The 24353-nt window shown below is 35.0% G+C and overlaps 1 protein-coding gene across 1 annotated transcript in view; it reads right to left on the bottom strand.

Moving 5' to 3' along the window:
- The window catches only part of LOC128246279 (uncharacterized), a 94684-nt gene that overhangs the window by 47177 nt on the left and 23154 nt on the right, over positions 1 to 24353 (bottom strand). Inside the window, exons 2-10 of the mRNA XM_052964472.1 lie at positions 22476 to 22716; positions 21051 to 21398; positions 20155 to 20230; positions 19875 to 19912; positions 19407 to 19487; positions 17203 to 17241; positions 5758 to 5886; positions 749 to 1248; positions 23 to 30 (exon numbers count right to left, since the gene is read on the bottom strand). Of these exons, the coding sequence (XP_052820432.1) occupies positions 23 to 30; positions 749 to 1248; positions 5758 to 5886; positions 17203 to 17241; positions 19407 to 19487; positions 19875 to 19912; positions 20155 to 20230; positions 21051 to 21398; positions 22476 to 22716 (1460 nt within the window). The remainder of the gene's footprint in view (positions 1 to 22; positions 31 to 748; positions 1249 to 5757; positions 5887 to 17202; positions 17242 to 19406; positions 19488 to 19874; positions 19913 to 20154; positions 20231 to 21050; positions 21399 to 22475; positions 22717 to 24353) is intronic.

Raw genomic sequence — 24353 nt, 5'->3', positions numbered from 1 at the left:
ATATATATATATAAGCAATTACCGTGAAATCTGTTCAGTTTAAAGCCTATTCCCTTCTGCATGTATGCATGTGCAGATTGTCACACAAAATCTTTAAACTTGACTACACACTGCCAGGAGGTAATTACAGCTGCACGATGCACATGCATGCATGTTGGTTGCACACGCGAACGTCTATTCAATACAATGCGACAAAATGCAGTGAATATCTAATCCTTGCAGTAGCAAATTGCACTTCACTTTGTAATGTATGGGTTTTGTAATTTACTAGAAATATAAATGTAGAGTTGGTTGAAGATTTAAGCAAATATAACTTTATATATAAATAAGTCAACAGCCACCTAGATATATTATTTCACATGAAAGGGGCTGAAGCAGGGGTGGGGGTGGAGCAGGGATGGGGTAGTGGAGGGGCAGGGGATGAGGGGGGAACTAACAAAACCATAGATAAAACACTTCTATATCAGATACAGCAGGGTTTTATCAAGGATTTGACGCTAGAGGGGGTCTACTTTGGCGGTGCCACTAAGTACGGGGTGCACCCCTTTCCCAGAAATGGAAAAAACAGGCTCTAAACATGGTAAGAGAGAATGGGTATTCTTTCGCATGAAATTCTCTTGGCCTATCAAAATAGGCAATATAATAACCAAGGGAAGAAACTTGACTGCCAAACCTTAGAGCAAATTCCAACACTAGTGCCTGATTCCAATGCTAGTTCCAGATTCCAACACTTTTGTCAGATTCCAACACTTGTGCCAGATTCCAGCACTTGTGTCAGATTCCAACACTTGTGCCAGATTCCAACACTTGTGCCAGACTCCAGCACTTGTGCCAGATTCCAGCACTTGTGCCAGATTCCAACACTTGTGCCAGACTCAACACTTGTGCCAGACTCCAGCACTTGTGCCAGATTCCAGCACTTGTGCCAGATTCCAACACTTGTGCCAGACTCAACACTTGTGCAAGATGCCAACACTTGTGCCAGATTCCAGCACTTGTACTCCAACACTTGTGCAGAATCCAGCATTTGTGCCAGATGCCAACTCTTGTGCCAGATTCCAACACTTGTGCCAGATGCCAACACTTGTGCCAGATTACAACATTTGTGCCAGATAACAACACTTGTGCCAGATTCCAGCACTTGTGTCAGATTCCAACACTTGTGCCAGACGTAACACTTGTGCCAGATGCCAACACTTGTACTCCAACACTTGTGCCAGATTCGAACACTTGTGCCAGATACGAACACTTAAGTGCCAGATTACAAGATTTGTGCCAGATTACAACATTCGTGTTTTTCTGGTTACACGTATAGTTAGTTTCATGTGAATAATTGGAACACTTTTGTATCATGGCCAAATTAAGTTTAAGTTTTGCATGTCCTTTTCATACCAAGGAGCAGAACTCAATAATTGTTTAAAGGGACTCAACACCAGATGATACAATTGCAAGGAAAAAAAAGAAATTTGTCAAAAACGTACACAAAATTTCTATCATTGTGTACAATACAACGAATCTTAATTACTGATCGATGTATCACATTGCGTACGACACATGCATCTTATTACTGATCGATGTATCACATTGCGTACGACACATGCATCTTATTACTGATCGATGTATCACATTGCGTACGACACATGCATCTTAATTACTGATCGATGTATCACATTGCGTACGACACATGCATCTTATTACTGATCGATGTATCACATTGCGTACGACACATGCATCTTATTACTGATCGATGTATCACATTGCGTACGACACATGCTCTTATTACTGATCTATGTATCACATTGCGTACGACACATGCATCTTATTACTGATCGATGTATCACATTGCGTACGACACATGCATCTTATTACTGATCGATGTATCACATTGCGTACGACACATGCATCTTATTACTGATCGATGTATCACATTGCGTACGACACATGCATCTTATTACTGATCGATGTATCACATTGCGTACGACACATGCATCTTATTACTGATCGATGTATCACATTGCGTACGACACATGCATCTTATTACTGATCGATGTATCACATTGCGTACGACACATGCATCTTATTACTGATCGATGTATCACATTGCGTACGACACATGCATCTTATTACTGATCGATGTATCACATTGCGTACGACACATGCATCTTATTACTGATCGATGTATCACATTGCGTACGACACATGCATCTTATTACTGATCGATGTATCACATTGCGTACGACACATGCATCTTATTACTGATCGATGTATCACATTGCGTACGACACATGCATCTTATTACTGATCGATGTATCACATTGCGTACGACACATGCATCTTATTACTGATCGATGTATCACATTGCGTACGACACATGCATCTTATTACTGATCGATGTATCACATTGCGTACGACACATGCATCTTATTACTGATCGATGTATCACATTGCGTACGACACATGCATCTTATTACTGATCGATGTATCACATTGCGTACGACACATGCATCTTATACAGTTTTGCATACTTTTTCAATACGAAATTTACTGGATTTGTCTACTAATTAAATCCCAGTTAATTTAAAAAAAGCATTTGGGTATGTACCTGTACTTGTCACGTGACAATCACATGCTAAATATACACACTATAAAATGGGAAACCATTATCTTCAATTTTTTAAATGGGTAAACTCAGCTGAGACAGCAGCAAGATTTTCTTTTAATCATGTAAAATTATGTATTATCAGACTTATACCAGCTCATGTTGAAAATTCTAGGCTTGTTATATGTAAAGAGTGCTGATTTTGGTGTCCAGCTCCTTTAAGGTTGGATGCACAGTGACCCCATGTTATTTGGTATCTTCTGAAAGAGTTGTTTATGTAGTTAAGTGTACTTAAAAAAAGGACAGAAAATGATACAGACAAAAACCATTTTGGCCTTGAAAATAGATATCTGATTTCAGTTGAAAGAAGCAGAAATACAAGCTACAATAACTTCATGTATTATGACAGTTTTTTCATTTGTTTTACATATAATTAGTAATACCCAACACAGTACCCTTTTAAATAAGGCCTAAAAAAAAAATATGTCTGTTTTCTGTAACCCGACCGACCATAATGCAATTGTAGTATGAAACCATGGCTTTTTAATAAAAGATATAAAAGCTTTATCCTTAAATATTTTTCAAATGAAGAAACATACACTTTACAATTCTGCCACCACATTTTGACACAGACTGAACGAAAATGAATTAACAAAGAAGAAAAGTACACAGGAAAAATCAAATGTTAGGGTATTAATTCTCCTTTTACCTTAAAATGACCTTGACCTTAAAGTAGTTAAGGTTATATGTCAATTTGAAGTTCATAATGAGAAGAGTTATATCCATTTGACTATTCTTTCTTAGTTAATATATAATAAAAGGCTATATTCGAACACAGTATTTTTACTGAAATGGCAATTAATGGCGGCTATCTTTGGCGCCATCTTGGATATTTCCTCTTCGCAAGAGCCGCCATGTGGCCAAACTCACTTTCAAAATCAACAGAATTTAACCTTCAATTTGATATCAAAATATTTGTAAAACGGAGGGGTGCAGTAAATGTCCTTATTTTTCCCATTTTTCTGCCCTGGAACCAAGACTTTAATGCATGGCTATTGACTTCAAGTTTACCCATTTATTAAAAATCGGATTATTTAAAATAAGAAAACAACATCCTCCGAAACGTTTTTCATGAGCTTTGATGAATCGGGTCATTAGGTTCGTGTACCTAGATATAAAAAAAACGTATTCTACGATTTAGGACAAGTTATTAAATTTCAATTTAATGTACCAAAAAGTTTGTTATAAAGGTATACGACAAACGTTTCTTGTTATTTTGATGTTTCCTTTTTTATGCTTCCACGCCATGTCAATAAATGTTTAAGAAAATATAAGATGGATCCTGAGAGGGTCCTGGTAGTCATGTTCAGATTATTTGCAAGAATTACAAGTTATAAAACTTTGACCCAGCGTGCACAATATTTGCACTGAGACCTGACTATTACGGAATAAAATATTTGAAAGGCCAAATAAGGAAACAAAATAGTTTTCTCTTTATTGCGTGAAAAACGTTCGGTAATATTCGAAATACGCAATGAATGTTCTGAATTGTAAATTTCCTGAAATATTCTTTATTTAATATACCGTAAACATCATTAAAGCAAATGTACGACAAAATAGCGCAATGCGGCATATATATGATCGACATTCCATTCATTGCATGTAAAGGTAATAGTTAACCTTTACAAGAGGGTTAGATTAGGCTTTTGATTCTTTTATATGTAACTCTCAGTAGATTATCAAAAGCATATATTTTATTATATGGTTAATAGACCTTTTGAGGTCGTTACCGTCTGCAAAGGCTCGCAAAATGGTTTACAGTCCGAGTGCGAAGCACGAAGGTTGTAAACATTTTAAGTGCATTTGCAGGGGGTAAGGACCGAAAAAGGTGTACTATCGCTTTATTGCATAAAATACACACCATGATTAACTTTTGTGTTCTAAAAAGCTGTTAAATGTCAGGAAAATGAAAACAAGAGCTAGTTAAAATTAACCTCTATAACATATTTATTTTTCTTTTACATTAAGCTCGATAAGGGCCGCAACGTGTTCAGTCGATTGGAAAGTGTTTTCTTGTTTTTAATTTACTGGATGACTTGTATTATTTACACACAATACCTATCGGGTAATCGATTAATTACCGATGTATTCATACTTTAACATTTATATGTTTTGGCACCTAATTAAACCGGAGAAATTTGTTTAAATGTTCTAGGTAAAATGTACAGCATATTCAGCATCAGAGAAAAGAAAATTTGAAAACTCTTTGTTCAGTACATGAGGTGTAATGGAATCATCTCCATATAAGTCGTTTGTTCTGAATTAAAATCGACAGATATAACTAAAGTTGTGAGGAGTTAAACGTTTTAGACTTTGTACTATCTAGTAAACACGCCTTTTGCCAGAAAAAGACAACTCAGAAGAGTTCCGAATAAAATTCCAGCGATTTGATTGGCTGACGGGTAATCGTGTAAGTCTTGCAATTGTTGGGTTACGTAAAGTTCCTACATGATATCTATGCTAGTGTAATATGTAATGAATTATGATGAAACATCTCTCTTACGTCCTGTTCCACCTCGAGTTTTTTTTTTTTTATCACGTATCCTTCGAGACCGCGTAGCAATCGAGACGGATGTATGCTATATCGAATGAGACGTGATAAAGGCGGTCAGAAAACTCTCTATCGTATCATATTTTCAATTATATGTCTTACTTTATAATTTAATGTCTTATCGCAGCTTTTATCAATGAAATTGCAGTTAGCTTTTATACGAAATTTTCCGGAAATTACGCCATAAATCAATAGCATGATTTAGTAAGTGCATTTTGTCTTAAAAAGAAACACAAATCAGTAGTTGAAATATGTCTTAATAGTTTTTATAGAAAATACATAACGTTCCTAAAAAGGTAACACTGGTGCGTTAAATAATATTATAACAACTCGCTGTATTTTCTTGGGAAAGGAATCTTAAGGCATCTAATAAATAGTGGATATCTTCTTTTTTACGAAACATGTGTCATGTTATAAAAAATGTACGGTCTTTGTCACATGATACACAATATACATGTATTAAACTTGTTTGGGAAAAGTAATAAAGCTGAATTAATTCATTATACAAAATGCACTGTATTTAAATGTTACAAGTATGGTTACATACCAATATTTGTTTTGGCCGGATCGGTTTTCTCTTTGCGATGAATCGTTTCAAATGTAACCAGATCAAAGTCCTCTAGCGCGTCATTTGTACGTCCACTGTGAGTTGTATTCGTCGTAGAGCTGTCTGCGTCTGTTTGAAATAGATAAAGTGACAGGAACTGCAATAGGTTTACAAAGAGTGGCACATGGGTTTGTTTTTACCTCACTGGGCTGTATGTTTTCCAAGCTGTGGTCAAATTGACACTGAGAAGGCTTATATAGATGCACATGGGTTTGATTTTGATCTTAATGGGCTAAACGTTTCCAAAATGTGGTCCGATGGGCACTGTGTATTCTTACTTAGAGCTTGTAATATATTTGTTTGGATCTAATATATGGGCTTCGTGGTTTCCAAAGTGGGGTCTATTTGACACTTTATGCTCACTCAGGGCTGCACATGCGTTTGTTTTGATCTAAAATGTTGTTGTTTTTGTATTTGCCAAATATGGTCTAATGGGTACTGGGTAAGCTTTTTTAGAGCAGCACATTAGTTTGATTGACTCTAAATGGGCTTAATGGTTTCTAAATTAGTTTCTTTATTACACTGAGTAGGTCGAATGAGAGCTGCTTATCACAAGGATTGGTTCTGATGGGCTTTATGGTGTCTGAATATGGTCTATTTGACACTGATTAGGCTTACATAGAGCTGCACATGCGTTGTGTTTTTATCTAAATGGGCATAATGGTTCCCAAAATGTGATCTTGCACTGTGTATGCTTCAAACGGGTTTGTTTGGATCTAAATGAGCTTTATGGTTTCCAAAATGGGGTCTATTTAACATTTAGCAGGCTCATTCCGTGCTGAACATGGGTTTGCTTTGATCTAAATTGGCTTCATAGTTGCCTTACAGTTGTCTTATGTGTACTGTGTAAGTTTATACAGAGTTGTACATGGGTTTGTTCGGCTCTAAATGGGCTTTATGGTTGCCAAAATGTGGTCTATTTGACACTGAGAATTTAACCGACTTAATTATTGACATTTTGAGTTTTTACCTATTGATATGCTCCACTGTACACTGGTACTGGTACGAATTTTGCTCGTATAGTACCTATATGGTCCTGGATATAGCAACTTTATTGATCACCTGGCACTCGATTGGCTTGATGCAGTCTGTATTTGGCAGATATCAGGATGAATTTTTTTTTATTTGACACAAAGTGGACTTGAGAATAGCCAGTGTGATGATGGTCTATATTCTGACTCATATTTGCTAAATAAACTCGCAGCAAGTAATAAACTTTCCTCAAGGTGGAAAATATAGAACGAGAGGTGGATTAACTTCGTTTATTACAATCTTGTTGTACACATGTACATACGTTTGTGTGTGGTAAAAACGGTAAATATACAAATAGACTGTATCACTAGAATGTCAACACAAAATTACATATAGTTTTGCCTTTAATATTTATGCAAAAAGCTACAGAAACAAGCTCAGTAGCAAAACGTTTACGGTTAAGTGGCACTGGGCAAACGCCAAAGACATAGAATACAAATTCATAAACAAGAAACATAGAAGAACAGTACAAAACTCTACAAACAGCACAGTGCATACATACTATATATATATATATATATATATATATATATATATATATATATATATATATATATATATATGTATATATATATATATGTATATATATATATATATATATATATATATATATATATATATATATATAATTGGTATGTTAATCAAGAATTGTTAGGTACCGCCTTGGAACGGTCAGTAAAATGTTAATTTACTGGGGGTTTAAACCAGTTTATGTGCACAAACCTCACTCTTATCCCAACGATCCTTAATAAAGATAAAACGCAAAAGGTAAATCTTATCAAAGTATGCATTAGGCCACACCAAATTAATGTTTAGTTCCTCGGATTTTTGCCAAAAAAAATTGGAGCGAGCGAGCGAAAAAAAAAATGTCAGTTTTCATAAAAACCGAAGCGAGCGAAGAGCGAAAAATATATTTTTCCTTATATTCAATATAAATGAGAAAGATTGATCAAATAATTGCCCTTAAACCCATTTTAATGCCATCTTGAACTGAACCTCTAATGGACATTGGGAAAATGTTGGAATACATACTATTTATTCATCCGTGTTTAGTACAAACATTATATGGATATTTCTAATTTCTTATATAATTAAAACGTACTTTAATATGACGATCATTCATAATAATAAATAACCCTGCTTTTAGTAAAAAGTTTGAAACGACTTATATAAATCTACCTTAATCAGTTTAACATAATATGCAACTGTATTTAGACATAACTTAGGATTGATTTTGGATTTGTAAAAAATGATCACTTACACACTCGCATCATCAAACATCAGACTCCATATAACAGACTAAATTTTGTTTTTATTATCACAGGAAATGCAATGACATGTGCTTATTAAAACAAAAAGAACAAAGAGTATTTTTCAGAGTACCTTTTTTGGTTATTTAGATGTTTTTATGCACCAGCCAATTGTATATGCCCCCCCCCCCCCTAAGTCCGGGATAGCGGGGACTTTGACTTCCGGTCTCTCAAAACCCGGGTAAAATACCCGACCTGCAGGGACACACTGCTGGTAAAATCCCTGCCAAATGGCCCCCCAACCCCGAATACCTATGTGAGGCCCATTCCCGACTATTTTCAATATGAAGACAAAACCACATTCACTAGGCACTGCGGGGCCACCTTAAAGGTAAAAACACAGCCCATTGCCTCTGCTGTACCCGGTATACCACGGAAACAAGGGTGAGGGTCGGGCGGGGCAGTGGTTACAATTGACAAGTGCATTACAATCCCGGATTATGTTGCAAATAAAAACAAAATATAAGGTGATAAACTTAGGCTTACTTATATTGAGGTATATCCAGACCAGTGTTTATATCGCTATTTGTGAAAAGATGTTTGTTCAAAACTGTTGCTTTGTCAGAATTTGATCAAAAATGAGCTTGATACATCAATTTGGACCAAACAATGACTCATGTTTCAGTTAAGTTGACCTGTGACATCTTCAGCATCGTCGTAACGAGGTAAAATGTTGGTCCCTTGTATTATGACTTGAATAAAATAGTACTAAGTTGATCATTCCGATTTCCATTCAAATCGAGTCACTAATTACGCAATATAATCATCAGTCTCAGATACACATGCTTTATTGCGTAATGATTGCTTTAAATAATGATCCTTTAGTGTATGAGACGATCAACAATGACTTCAAGCATGCTCAAAACATATTTATTGTCAAAAATAAGATTTAATTTCCAAACTTCGAGCCACATTGTTTATACCGGAAGCGGCCATTTTGATTGAATTTATTGAACCCATGCTAAACCGATCGATATACAGTATAAAAACACTACGCATCGGTAACTTCCCTTTACAAAAACAAGAAAACTAGCGTAGAAAAATTATACTTGATTATTTTTAGCCTTCTAATAAATTATTACCTGAAAAAAATCTGCTTGGCGATTAAAATGGAGATGCGCGCGCACAAAAAAAATAAAAATATTTTTTTTTACATTTTCAAAAAAATAGGAGCGGTAAATCCGCGGAACGAAATATCAATTTGGTGTGGCCTTACCTTGAGGAAACTTATCAATTAAACAAATAATAATAAACGTAAAGGTAAACCCCTGCAGACGGAGGGAATCAATTCAGAGCACCTAATGCAAACTCTTTTCAAAGAAACGATGCAGTCATCGTTACAAACTAAAAACATTCCACACAGTCTGCCTTAAATTAAAGGTTTAAAACTGTGTAATCATAGAGTTTCATAATAAAAAACATCATTGTACTAAAACTAGGAAAAATTAAAGAAAAACATTATTAAAAAAGCGACTTGTACTTGCTAATCTCTTCTTCCAAATGATTTGTAAATGTAAAATATTTGAAGAAAATGAAGTCACATGCCAAAACAATCGTAGTCAGCCAAAACGTGTTCGCCAAATACGGTTTTAAAGATAACATGAATTAGCAAAATCTTCATAAAAAAATCAAAGCACTGAAAGTTTAGTTATGAAAGGATGCTATATTCAACCCAATATTTTGTTTCAGGTATTCATCTTCGAGGCAACTAGAAGGCAAGTGCTCTTCAAAATATTGCCTTTATATCCACGGTTTAAATAAAGTCCAAGTAATTCATTAAGTCTATCTGCCCAACTACCTGCTGGAAACATTTTAATTTTACGAATTTTCTTTAAAACATCACCATAAAAATCGGGATGAGCAATAATATCAGCAATGAGCGATTGAAGACTACTACTGTACTTTGATATGAGATTATACTGACCATTAACACATTTTGAGAAAGTTTTCCTTAATTTAAAATATCTGAAACCCTGTTTAAGAAGTTTTTGCGTCATAAGTTTACTGCGAGAGCTGATTTGTTTTACATCTGTACATATTCTAGCAAATCATATCAACTGTGCAATAAAAACACCATATAATTGTGAAATAGAAACATCACCATCTAAAGAAGGGTAATTAATTATTTTAAAATTAAAATCATCACGTTTATCATAAAGATTGACGCTCAATATATCTTCCTTTACTTCTAGTTGCAGATCTAAATAGGATGCTTTTAAAACGGATGTATTAGATTTATTAAGTTGCAATTGTGAAGGGTATATCGAATGAATGTTATCTGTAAACACAGGATTATCTTTACTTAGAATATCATCAATATATCTAAAAGTGCTATTGAATTTATCAACAAGAGCTCGATCTCCAGACTATGTTAATTTTAACATATATTCACTTTCATAGCAGTATAAAAAGAGGTCTGCAAGTTGAACTTTCTAGAATTATCAAGGAAAATATATACTTAACATCGCAATGAAGATATAACGTCTTAGTTTCAATCCATATCACTCACGAGATTAAATCTAACACATAGACATTTTTCTAACGATACGAAAGTTTTAAGTACGAATGCGCTTGACGGAAAATAACGATTGTAAATATATCAAGACAATTGAAGCAAGACATTTATAACAACAGTCAGTTTAAAATACATACATTTTTGTGAACTTCCGAGCATCTAAGTTCAAATCGGACTAAAATTTTCGGTAGAAAGAAAATGAAAGCCTCGTGGTATGATTTTACCAGAAACTCAAAAAAAAAATGCGCCGAAAAGCCAATGTTACACACAATTAATTTAAATTAAAAGAATCAGCATACTTCCCACCTGTTCTAACATTTTCTGCATTGTACGCCCTTCAGGAATGGGAGTAAAATTTACAAAATGTTCCAATAAACGTTAACAGGCAAGATTATAATCTTATCAAAATACGACAGTCAAAATGAATAATGATGACTAAGACATTCTTTAATGCAGTTGAATATATTTACTTCAAAAAGGACTCGACTGTTCGGCTCTTACAGAAACATTAAGAATAATATATATGTAAACTAACGTTGAAACATTAAAATTAACTTAAGACTGCCAGTATTTTATCCAATATATCTTAAACATCTTAAAGCATTTCTTAATTCAGTATTCACAATGACAATCATAGTCTAAAAATGTTGCAAAACAAAAACAAACCTGACAGTTTGTAAATTAGATAAGACTATCTAAATCCTTAGGAAATACAGAAACATTAGTTTCCTACCAACTGCACCATATCAACAACTGGTCTGGTATAAAATACCTTGTTGCCTTCCCTAATAACAATATCTTCGACCTTGTGAATTCTCCCATCCACACTTTGGAACACCCGCGTGACTCTACCCATAGGCCAACAGTGGCGAGCAGCCTCAACATCTTTTTACTTAACAACATCACCAATTTTCAACTGAGTTTGCTGCTGACCCCACTTGCACCTTTCCTGTAATGTTTGCAGATATTCTCGCCTCTATCGAAGCCAACACTGACTAGCCAAATACTGAACTTGTTTCCATCCAGCCCGATGCAAGTCCTTATTGGCAATAGTGCCAAGAGGGGGGTTGTCCCTCCATCCAAATTGTGTCCGACTTTCGCAAAAAGCTCTGAGAAGGCTCATCTTCAACACTTATCGCATCTGCTTGAATTTTATCAATAGCACCACCAAGCAAGTGCCCCTTTCAGAACGGAAAACTTTCACTTTACCACGTACAGGTACAAATCTCCCCAGGGTATTAGTAAATGTAGAAGAATATTTATCTTCAATGACTTCTATGTGAACAGCTAGTTCAACATGTAAACAGTACAGTCTAACGTTTTGATGCTGCTTATCCCCCTCTGGTTTCGCCTTGTAACAATTTCCCAAGGGCCGAAGAAGTTTGTACTCCTAAATTGTCTGATACACATTGGAGATTTCAACGGCTTAAACAGCACCGCATATGCCTATGAAAATAGATGCAATTCTACTCTTTCCATCTGGCTAAGTGAACCATCAAAGTAACTCCTAGATAGTGGAAAACTTTTCATGACTTCAGGAACATTGAAAGCAATCTTGTGAAGGCGTAACCTACTCAAATATCTCAAGAGTAAATCTACAGCGCCCTCTACCGTTGACTTTGACGTCAGACACAAAGCTTTGAACATCTTGATCAGATTTCTACACTGACTTGCGGTGACCGTATGTCACAATAGCAGGGGAAGGACTGTTTCCGAAAACATTCTTACACATGCGATACTCAACTAAGGGGTTTAAAGGGTTGTTATCTTTGAACAATAGAAACCGCAGCAGATTTCTGTCTTTCTCATGAATATTGAAAGAGTAGAACATTTGTTCAATATCCAATTCACAGTAACATTTTCCTTTCTGAAACGCATCAACACCTTTTGCAAGCTGTTAACAAAGTCAGGACCTTGCAAAAGAACTCAGTTTAAATGAACTGTACACCAGATTGGCACCAAAAAAGTATATTTCTGTACCGAATCTCAGGACAGTTATTTTTTTAATGTTTTACTCTTTGATGTCATAATTATAAAAAAAACTAACAAAATATAAAATCAAATCAAGTCTGAGACCGGTGTCGCCAAAATTGCAGTCCAGTGTTGTATCCACCGTGCTAAGAAGGCTCACACGAAATGGATGGTGGGAATATTTAAGCTATATACCTAACTTGGTATTATCACGTGATAACATCGACCGGCCAATCACACATAAGGAACGAATTTAATAGAAAGACATACCTAGTAATCTTTGTAATGAAAAAATACGAAAAAACTGCAAAAAAAATAAATTAATTCTAAACCATGTGGTACTTCAGATAGTAAGTATCAATACTTTGGACACATCGATACCAAGTTTATGTTAGTTTTCGACATTTATTTTTTTCGCCATTTAATCAAACGAGTACAGCCCCCTTTATACAAACCTTCAAACACTACCAAGGGGTCAAACACAACTCGAACCTGACCATCTTTTCTCGGATGGTTAAAAATACGCAAATACCAACATTCTTCAGCGGGACTCAAAACTGGTGCTCTTTCTTCTGCAAGACCATTGCTGAGTAACATGCCCATGAAATCAAAAAATGTTCTTAATTTATAGAATTTTTCTCAAGGCTCTTGGAAAGAGTATTTGCTCCTTTGAGTGCTTGCGCCCTGTTATGAGGTAGCCGTGGACGCAAAGGGCTCAAAGAAAGGGGTGCAACCCAACTGCCATCATAACATTTCTGAAACAGACTATCCATAACACGAAGAAACTCTCTATTCCCAACTGACGTAGATACCCTGTCATCATTTGGAGTTTTGACAAAGATGAGAACTTAGACAGAAGCCGAGCAACAATCACATGGCTTAAACAGGGAAGTTCGGCCATCATTAAGAATGTAAGTCTTGTTAGCATTGGCAATATCTTGGCCATGAATTTGTCCTACGCACAACTTCCTAATTACAACCCATCCCAGACCCACACATTGTGCAAATGGTGCCACTGGAGGACCAACAACTTGATCAATTACATGATGAGCCTCAGTTACGTCTCTACTTATTAGCAAGAGAATGTTAGCGTTCTGGTCAAATTCAGGTATTCAATTAGCAATAGTACACAAATGTTTATGGTTACGTGCATGCTATGGTGTACAAATCTCAGTCTCATCACTTGGTATTTTGGTCAGCCCGACGACCTAAGGTCATGAAAGTACCTCCACATGATTCAAGTATATATTCATAACTTTTACTTCTGATACCTAACAAAGAATATAGTTCTGCTTTAACCAAAGACCTATTGCTCTGTTCATCTTTATTAGCATTACATTTTATGACATTGATAGTATTATCAACAGTGAACATATTTACTAAAACAATTTTAGCAGATGATTTTCCAGAGTCATTTTCACAAATCTCTGTACAAGAACTAACAACCGTGATGGTTGGCTGATCCGTGCGGATCTGTAGCCCTATTGATGCTTTATGACACTGCTATATGCATAGCCCCACAATCATATCTTCTTGAACAAATACTACACCTTATTTGGCTCTGGCAATCACGAGCCATATGCTTCTCAGACACTTAAAACACTTATAATCTTTTAGCACGTTACTTTTCTCTTGGAAAGATTTATATTTAAATACTCTACAATTTTCTAATGAGTGATTTCAACAGTGTTTTTTCTTGTAGAAATAAAGATTTTCTTCTCATTCACCACATCTGTGGTCGTTCTCTTCGGAGCATCATAGTTGAAACTTGGGTCGTTACGAATTTGACTCTGGTCATGTATAAACTGGGCACACATTTTGGAATGGAGGAAATGGCACGCTGTGTTTCCTCTTTTAGTCAGTAGCACGTCCAGTCCACTTTTCTTGAAGGTTGTGCGGTAACTAACATATGAATGGCTTAATCAAATGTTTTACTTTGTAGTGGCGGGGCAACTTTTGAGAGCAGGAATATGACCTTGGTAACTGATCACTACGTAAGGATGCATACCGAATATTAAGTGTCTTGACCTTGCGTTTTCACAAAAGAAGTATCAAGTACTTCACTATATCTGTGTGAAATTTTTTTTGAGATCACGGACATAATTTAAGCATTCTTAGTAAAGGTCCACTGTGAGAGGCTACATATTGTTATTATCAACAGAGTGAGTCATGTGAATTCCAGTAAGATGATTTTACAGAATTAGGTCAGCTTAAATAATTTAGATCTATTGTTAAAGTTAATAAGTTCATCTAATTTAGAGTTTGGGTGACGAATGTAATAAGGAAAAATAAGTTTTAAAGTATGATTGAAAAATGGTTATATTCAAGTAAGTAGTGAAATTCATCACCAATAACATTCTTAGTACATAACTGACATAATCTTTGGTTTCTCTCAATGTTCATAATGCCTGCCTTATTCAATTGGTAAAGAATGATTTGTGGTCCTAAATTTACAAAGTATTTTACTAAGGTTACTAGGTAACAAGTCAAGATAATCTTCAAAACAATGATTGTTCTTAAAATTCTATATACAAGACATTTGGAAGAGCTATCAACTGGACTACCGGGGACCTACCGCTACAGGTACACAGTACAAATTTTCGGCTTCTGATTACCGCTATCGTACAGCGTCGGAATACCGCTATTTGTTATAATTTAAAACACTTTTATGCAAAGAGCAGAGAATTTAATCTCAAGATCAAGATGAGTTATCAATGAGGTAAACCGTTTATCAATTTCAAAATAGAACACATTTTGAACAAAATTAAAGAAATTAATTACAAACAGTATATAGTACATACAATTATATAATATAACACCCATATTAGATCAATGTTGCATTTCCCCAATAAGCGAAGTATACATTATCCTTAATTGGGTAATATTTGTACATTTTTCTTTTTGCTCAAAACCTTTAATAGACAGGTGAATGCAATAAACTGTATATTATCGGTTTTAATATGTAACGGCATTAAACATGTTTACTTATCAATAAATATGACATATCGGCATAACTACTTCGGAAAAACACAACACTCTCATTAATACACTTCGGATATGATGAATATTGGACAAAGAAGCAACAACCGTAGACGTGTGCTGACGTCATTGAATTGAATACCATCATCAGTAGAAAACGCACGGGCAAAACAGCGCAGTAGTAATCCTGTGATATGTAGATTGTGGTATTTTTCCTCTTCGGTATTTGTTCATTTTTGATTTTTATAAAACTACTATAGGCGAGTTATGTACATAGAAATTACTTCTTTTGCCAATTTGTTTAATAAATAATAAAGGATGATATTATTCAATAATACACTATGATATATATAGTTTTAGTAAAGACACTTCATCTATGTATTACAAAATTGCCAGAGACGTATAATGTTATTATAGATCACGTGTGCAAGCATAGATACACATTGCAGTTCTTGTTTTCCTTATAAATACGCTACGGCAAGTATTTAATATTTCGACAACAGCATTTGTGTAGTTCGGTATATTTCAAATGTGCGTCTAAGGCAACGTTGCGGAACGTTATTTAATTCAATCAATTTATGCATTAGTGTGCTTAAATTGAAGTAAATTGAAGCAATCCACATACATACTCTCTGGAATGCCATGTGTGACTGAACCAGGCGTGTATAAATACCCTATGTTAGAAGACATCACATAATTACAGTTTTTCAGGTACATGTCATTTCATGTAAATGTGAGAAATAAAACAAAAACTAAATGTATTATTTAACAGTGGTGTGAACATGTTTGTGTCTCTAATTCATTGCTGTTTTGGTCCTAGCCTTGTGAAGCTAAACAATACTTATTTTCGAATGTTCAACTAATGGGCTTGTCCTTGTAGTCCTCATTATATTAAAAGTATTCCTGTTTCTTTAATTATATACAAATGCATTGAACGGTGTCAAAACAATATGTTTTATATAAAATAAATTAAAAAGGAATTATGACAATCCACTATCATGATATTTTACACACATGCTCATTCATTTCCCATAAAAATGTATACTTATATGAATAAAATCCAAATACTGAGTCACAATTCATTCATACATCAGGGTATTTATATCAAATATAAAGGGTCTGAGTCTTTTGATTTTAGAGAATAAGATCCTGTTTTACTATATATGTATTTTGGGAAACGGATATCAGATCCCGCTCAAAACAGGTACAAGAACCGGCCCGCACGCGCCATATACTTATTAGCAATGAATAACAAGCGTTTCTAGTTCTCATTAGCTGAACCAAAATCAATCAGGGCCATCATTTTATCGGCAATAAAAAGAAAAAGTCCTTTTAAACGAATAAACAGTAGACGCAATCTACGGCCAGCTTATTCCCGTATAGGACGAACAAAAGCAACAATTTGTTTGGTATTTATAAATAAAGATATTTCCTATGATATTATGTTTCTTACTTTTAACTTAAAGGTTGTTTTATCAGCACGCAGAAGTATTTTCTAACCTTTTCACTGTTAATAGGTTATGGCTTTAGTTGCATAACATGATTAGTGCTTCTTGTGTAAAATATGATTTGACGTACCTGTTTTGGTCCTCATTCGAATCCATAGGGCAGTGCCGCCTGAAATAATAACTATTTAAAAGCAACATGTAAAGAAATTGAAAAGTTAAGTGCAAAACTTGCGTTACATGTATGTGTACCGAGTGGATGTAGACTGAGAACAGTTTATGCCAGAACTCACAAAAAGAAGATATATATATTATTTCTTAACCATTTGATTGAATGCCGATGAATTTGATTGTGCTTCAAATAAATAATCACAAATCAAAAATTAAAGAAGTTTCGTAAAACGTATTTCCTTGTGGCTTTTTACCGTTTATTTATTTATTCAGAGTGACATAGTTACCCAAAACCTGATCATATTTACGCCGAGGAGAAGCACACACAAACACACACACATTGTTGGACGACTCAATGCGTTTTGTATAGTTAAAAAGCAAGCAATTTGATTGGTAATGATCTGCAATTTGATTGGTTAAAAATAAGATATAGCTTGACCAGAAATTATTGAGAATTATATTAACAACTTTGATGTGGCAACATATTGGTTTTGTGCTCAACATCAATTAACTTCTTTAAATATAAGGGGACGTAACTCTTTTCTTAAATTTTCCAGTAGTCTGTTAGAGGGATCTACCTTTGTTTACATTTGAGCAGACGACCTTGAAAGTTGAATGTTAAAATGAGTGCATCTGAGAAAAGAAAGATTGTTTATGAGCTCTTTAGTGATGGGGTTACAACTGCAAGCACCATTTCAAAAACTACAGACATTCCTCTATCTACTGTATACAGGGTTTTGAGAAATAATGAGAACTGACAGGGAATAGAGCATAAGAAAGAAGCAGGTAGGCCTCGAAGTTTGACAGTTGGTGATCGGAGGAGTTTGGGTTTAGTCACATCCCAAAACAGGAGATGGAGTATTTCCAAGATCAGAGATGAAATGATTTACAGGGGGACTGTGCCGGTATCCAAAGAGACCATGAGGAAAGAGGTTCATTCCATAGGCTATGAAAATAAAATGCAACGCCATACCCACTCATGAGGCCAGAGCAAAAACAGAAGAGGTTGGATTGGTGTTTGCGTCACGGAGACATTAACTGGAATAATGTGATATTCTCTGATGAAAGCTCTTTCTGGCTCTACCCAAATGGTATGAAAATGAGGACTAAAGACGACAAATCTTCACTTTACCAGCGACCAAAACACAGTCCCAAGTTCCATTTGTGGTGTGGGGTATGTCTCTTTGGAGTTTCGTCACTGTGAGTCTTCGAGAGTAACCTTACCAGTGAGCGGTATACAGACATTCTTCATGGACATTTGCTGCCAACAGCCCAGGTTTTGTATGGACATGAATGGATTTTGCAACAAGATAATGATCCAAAACATACTGCCAAACATGCAAAATCCTGGTATTTAGCGTAAAATGTCACAGTTCTGGAGTGGTCAAGCTACAGTTCTGATCTGAATCCTATTGAGAACATTTGGGGATTAATGAAGAACAATATCAACCAGAAAAACGTAACTACCATAGATGCTATGAAGCAGGAGGTAGTCAGTTTATGGGACTCTATGGACCCTGATTTGATAACTTCTTTGATAGGGAATATGCCAAGGAAGATTGAAGCATGTATTACTCATGAAGTCGGACAAAATATTAAAAGCTGGTGATTTTATATTGTGAATATATGTTCAGTATCATGATATAAACGAAAAATTGATGCTATGCTGTTTGTTTAGTTTTATGTATAAAAACATAAATCTCAATAATTTCTGGTCAAACTATATATGATTCATAATCAAAGCAGATTCTGGCTTACGAATTTTGCTATGTATACCAATGCAATGTTACCGAATATGTAAAGCATTATAAAATGGCTTTAAAACAAACTATTTAAATAAATAATTAGAGTACTTTTGTAATTCAAATTATCCCCCTTTCAAAAATATGTTTTCTGAAGATACTATAGGCAATGATAATTAAAACAAAATAGTTTACGACCATCATGATGGTAAAAATCGTCACACTGGTAATTGTCGAATAACAGCCTCCATTTTGGCTCAATCTACCATAACTTACATCTTTTTAGTTGCATATCCTGCTTATAAAAAAATATTATGTAAGCAATAAAAGTCAATGCATGTTAATGGAAAAAATAATTCAAATCAAGAGGAAAATATTACTTCCTCTTTATTCGTTCTATTTATAATAGCTTATGTGTTCTTACCAACACATATAAGGACAATGAATACTGTGCTGGAAACGATTCCAATAACTATGGCAAATAGTGAGGGTGCAGACGTTGTTTCTGGAATTGAAATAAATAAAGTACATGGGAAAATTAGTTTAATCCCGCATATTTATTGACCTCATAAAGGAATATCACGAACGAAGTTTGTTTCAAATAAAAAATACGAAAGAACCAATGTATAACTGTATTAAGTATTGTAAGAACCTGAGACTGTTAAGGAAACTGGTCCATTGTGTTATTTTTGAGAAGCCAATGGGATGTTCTAATTATGGGGCTTATACACACGATCTCTTCGGTAAATAGTGAACACCTGATGGTTTGTACACAACATCGTTCTCGACCCTATTGACTTCCATAACAAATTTGAATACACGAGGGAGACATTTTCATGGCAAATATGCAGTTTTACTTGGGTAGAATTTAGTGGCCAGCAGTTATACATACCTGTAGTTGTAACTTCTTGTAGACGATGGGTTGTCCCGCTTTGGGTTTGAACAGTCAGGTTTAATATTGTAGGAGGCACAAATGGAAAAGGAACAGAAGGACAATAAAATATTACTACAATATCACGACAATCAATATAAAAGAAATCATCAACTTATCATCCACATAAAATAAAGTTATTGTTCAGAACATAACATTTCAGGTATGAAGGTTATGCCAAATCAATTCAGGTTAAGGATAAACTACCATTGTAGTTACACCATCCCTGTTATACACATACCTGTTAACTGGCAAGCATTGTCTTGAGGTGTTGTCACGGTAATACCCTTGTGGACAGACCGAAACACAACTGTAATCTGTGAATATCAATAGCACTATTAATAGTTTATAAATGATTACTATAACAATCTTGTTAAGTGTTAAGTTTATGTTATAAAACAAATTTATGGATACAGCCAGTTCTAACATTAACGAAGAAGATCCTTTGCGTTTTCAGTGTTACAAATTTCCAGTTTTGGAGAATAATAATATATATCATGTGTGTCCGGTCCGGATACAAAAATGCTACACGAGGGCCCGTGTGTTCTTGTAAACTTGGCAAGCCTTGTTACCTGTTTACGCACGTGCTCTCCGGTCGGTTTTCCTTTTATCCCGACCGTAAACACTTTGTTGATATATTTTTCTTGCACACCTCAAATTATATTTTTGTGAAGACAATGACATAGAAAAATGCATTTTTGTACATTTCATCAAATAGCGTACATGTCATTGTTTACTGACGTCATAACGTGTACTAGTTTTAATTCAATGCTGATGTCTTTTAAGAAGTAACTCTTCTAAAATCAATATTTTGATGATTTTTTACTTTCATTTTTTTTATAAATGTTTGTGAAGAAATACTTTACTGTCAATAAACTACAGTTATTGGGTGTCAGACGAAAGTTTTCACTGGAACTCCATGTCTGTTGTGCAAGAAATACAGATCATTTAACAACAACAACAACAACTGTTTACCACCATTGTATTATTTGCATCGTTATAAAGACAGAATAGGGAAAAATATTATTTAAAGGCAACTTTAATGTATTTACCCAACGGAAATACATCTTTAGTGCTTCAAACTTAAGTGCATTTGAAAACATTTGTCGCTACTATTATTTTAGTAAGTACGCTTACTTGATACCAACTCGTTTCCTGAGGGACATTCCTTTATATCACACTCTTCCTTTGAGTAAAAGCACGATGGTACATCTCCACCAATAGGGGCATAGCCATGTTCATAATCACATCTACAAAATCCATCAGACTTTGTTCTATCCTCCCATGGAATTCCACAACTGAGTTTATGGTTCTCAGGAGTGCATCGATTCTTTTTCTCTAATGTACAGGTATGGTATGTGTTTGAAGGAGTACTTTCTTCGCTGTTGTAGTACCAACTGTCGTTACACTTGTCACACACTATGATCCCATTGTTTGATGGTAATTCCATGGTGTTTTTGAAAAAACTGATGTACGGCTGCTCTCCTATCAAAGTAACAAATTTGAGCTGTGTATAATGTCAATGAATTCAAGAGGCATATATCAACAACCATTAAAGCTAGATTCATGAGCCTTGCTTTAAATGTGTTTAAATCATGAGTACCAATTATCGTTCAAATAGTTTAAGCACTTCAGCACCGCCGATAATGAAGCCGCTGTCAACGAAAACAATGTCTAGACTATGACACTATTTTTTATGAGAAACAACCAGCTATTTTGAAAACAGACAAGCTACACATGGCACTGTGACAAATGATCCCTTTGTATGAAGCAATACTTTGTATATGTAAATTCGGTATGATCATGACATTGAACTGAAATAAAGTAACGACACGAATTCATATCGTACAAGATCTCCATGTACTACACAAGTGTTCGATATACTATAACATTCTTCTTAAATGTTCTTGGGCGTCTGCAAAACAAACATTGGAAATAAGTAGACTGACGAAAAGTAAATCCATTGCAAAACAAAAATGTCTCTTCAGACAATTGATTTACTTTGTTCACAGGGTTTTTCAAACAGGTTTACCCATCTCATACAACTTGGTTCAAATACCAATAGAGACAATTTACCTGCGCATGTTTCATGAATATTGAATAACTTCGGTTTAGAATATTTTGCAAATTGTATGTTTATCCGTGATGCCGCTACGATTTGTCCTTCATTCATTCATGCAATCAACCAAATCGGTATTGAAATTATACACCTATTTATTCTTTGGCTAAGAAAGCGAACAACAGACAATCAAGGGAATTTTAACAATTTGTAAATTATGATTTCTAAATTAAATCTATGGAGCAAGGCGGATGTGTGAACTCAGTGGAATGGAAAAGCTCAGGACATTTAAACGGTCTTACAAAAATCCATCTCACCAGGTGTTTCAAAATTATGTTTTTTTTTATTCCTTATTCCCGCCGTCATATACGCAGGGCAAAACATGTAAAAGTGAAGAAAGACCATGTTGTTGTTTTTCAAGTTCGTCTAACATACTTTTTTTGGGATGACCTGCAATCAAAATATTTTATTGAAAGGTTTTTTTTTCAAAATGGCGTACAAACCTTTTGAGCAATTTTGTACCACAGCCCAAGTTTGCCTGTACTCGGTGCGGTTATGATAGTTGAGTGCACAGTGGTATTCGGTTCCATCAGGGTAACCAACTCGGGAGGCGAGGCGCTGGTCTGCGCATTGACGGTCACAGAAGGTTTGTGGGCACTCTCCGTTAAACTCCAAATCATTCTGAGACACACATATACTAACACATTTGTTGTCAACGTTGAACACTCGTTGTGTGTGAACTCCCTAGAATTGAAAAACAAATACAAATGTTTTGGGCGTATGATGGAACATACTTCTACAGAGGAAAGAACCTAAACTAGATGTTCGATTAAATAACATTTGAGAACATTTCAAACGTTTCCAATAACTGATTTATAAATCAACAAGATGAAAATGATTGACAAAAAGGTTTCATGTTCAACATTGAAGACCTCCAAGCAACTAAAATGCTATACAAATAAATCGCATATCAGTACAGATCTGTAAAATACTTCAGCACATTTAAAGACCTTTAGCAGCCACTGATCTTCGGAGTTGATCGTTAGCTATGTGCAACTAAGAGTTTATGCAGGTGAATAGAATATCAAACTACTTACATGGTAAATCAGACTCAAGATGAATAAATATAACATCATTGCGTTCAGTGTAGAAAGTTTGCATCTACTGCTGTCCATACCTGTATGAGAACAAAACAAAAGTTAACATAAATCAAGATTCACATGCTCTAGCTTGGTTATCAAATATGATAAACAAGAACAATATTATTTCAGGAAAACTGTTTTTCTTGTATCAGATGTCAGACAATCTATGTTGAAAAAACACCATAGCATAAAACGCCCCGTTATTTTACCAAGGCGAGAACTATTTGATCTGGGTGTTACAATCAAAATAGTTTATGTCATAGTCAATTTCTCAATGACTACAATCACCATGACGTATGAGTCATGGCAAATTGCTTACTTGCTACACTCGACATTACTTATGAATCATGGCCAATCGCTTAAATGCTACAATCTACATGTCTTTTTAGTCATGATAAATTTCTCAATGACTTCAAGCAATGGCTCATGAATAAATTCAATTCCTAAAGTCAGCTGCTATAGTCAATATGGCTGAGAAGTCATGGTCAATTCCTTAATGGCTAAGGTCAACATGGCTTATGTGTCATGATCAATTTCTCAATGGCATGGTTAATAAGTCAATGTCAATTCATCAATAATTCATCATTCATTATCACAGTCATGGTCCTTTTTTCAATGGCTCGAGTATATGTGGATTATGAGTCATATGCATCAATAACAGGGCCGTATTTTTACAGAGAATGACATGTCCCCTCCTCGTTGGTGAATGATTGATGATGAAGTTTAGGGAACAGGACAAACATAATACGTACCTCACTTTTATGGGTTTGACATGGAAAACTCTGCTTGTTTTTTTCTTGAGGATACAATGGTTTTGGGAAGGATTTTGTTTTAAAAAGCCAGATCGTATGAAGCTGAACTTTTATATAATTTCAAGTGCTTGTAGGACGTGCAGTTTCTGCAGACGCTAAAGAGTTTTTGTTGACAATGAAGACAGACAATGCAACAGTTCCAGAAGTCGGAAAAGGGGTCAAGAATACCGTGGCGAGGCGTTAACATTGACTGTATTTGTCTTGAATGAAATACAGATCATACAGATTTGAACTTATTTTTTATTCAGAAGGATTCATCTCATCTCCAATCATTGAAAGATGTCGAGTGCTTATGCCAGCTTGACAATTCCAAGGAATGTCATGATAGTTTGGCCAAGGTTAACATAATTTTTGAAAGCTCTTTTACTTGAGGGTAAAATTGGATTGGATAATTGGAGATGCATGATCATTTGCTTCAAACACGTTG

This window comes from Mya arenaria, chromosome 9 (assembly GCF_026914265.1).
Source record: "Mya arenaria isolate MELC-2E11 chromosome 9, ASM2691426v1".
Lineage (NCBI taxonomy): Eukaryota > Metazoa > Mollusca > Bivalvia > Myida > Myidae > Mya > Mya arenaria.
The sequence above is the reverse complement of the archived record's forward strand: the minus strand, read 5'-3'. Positions and strand labels throughout refer to the sequence as shown.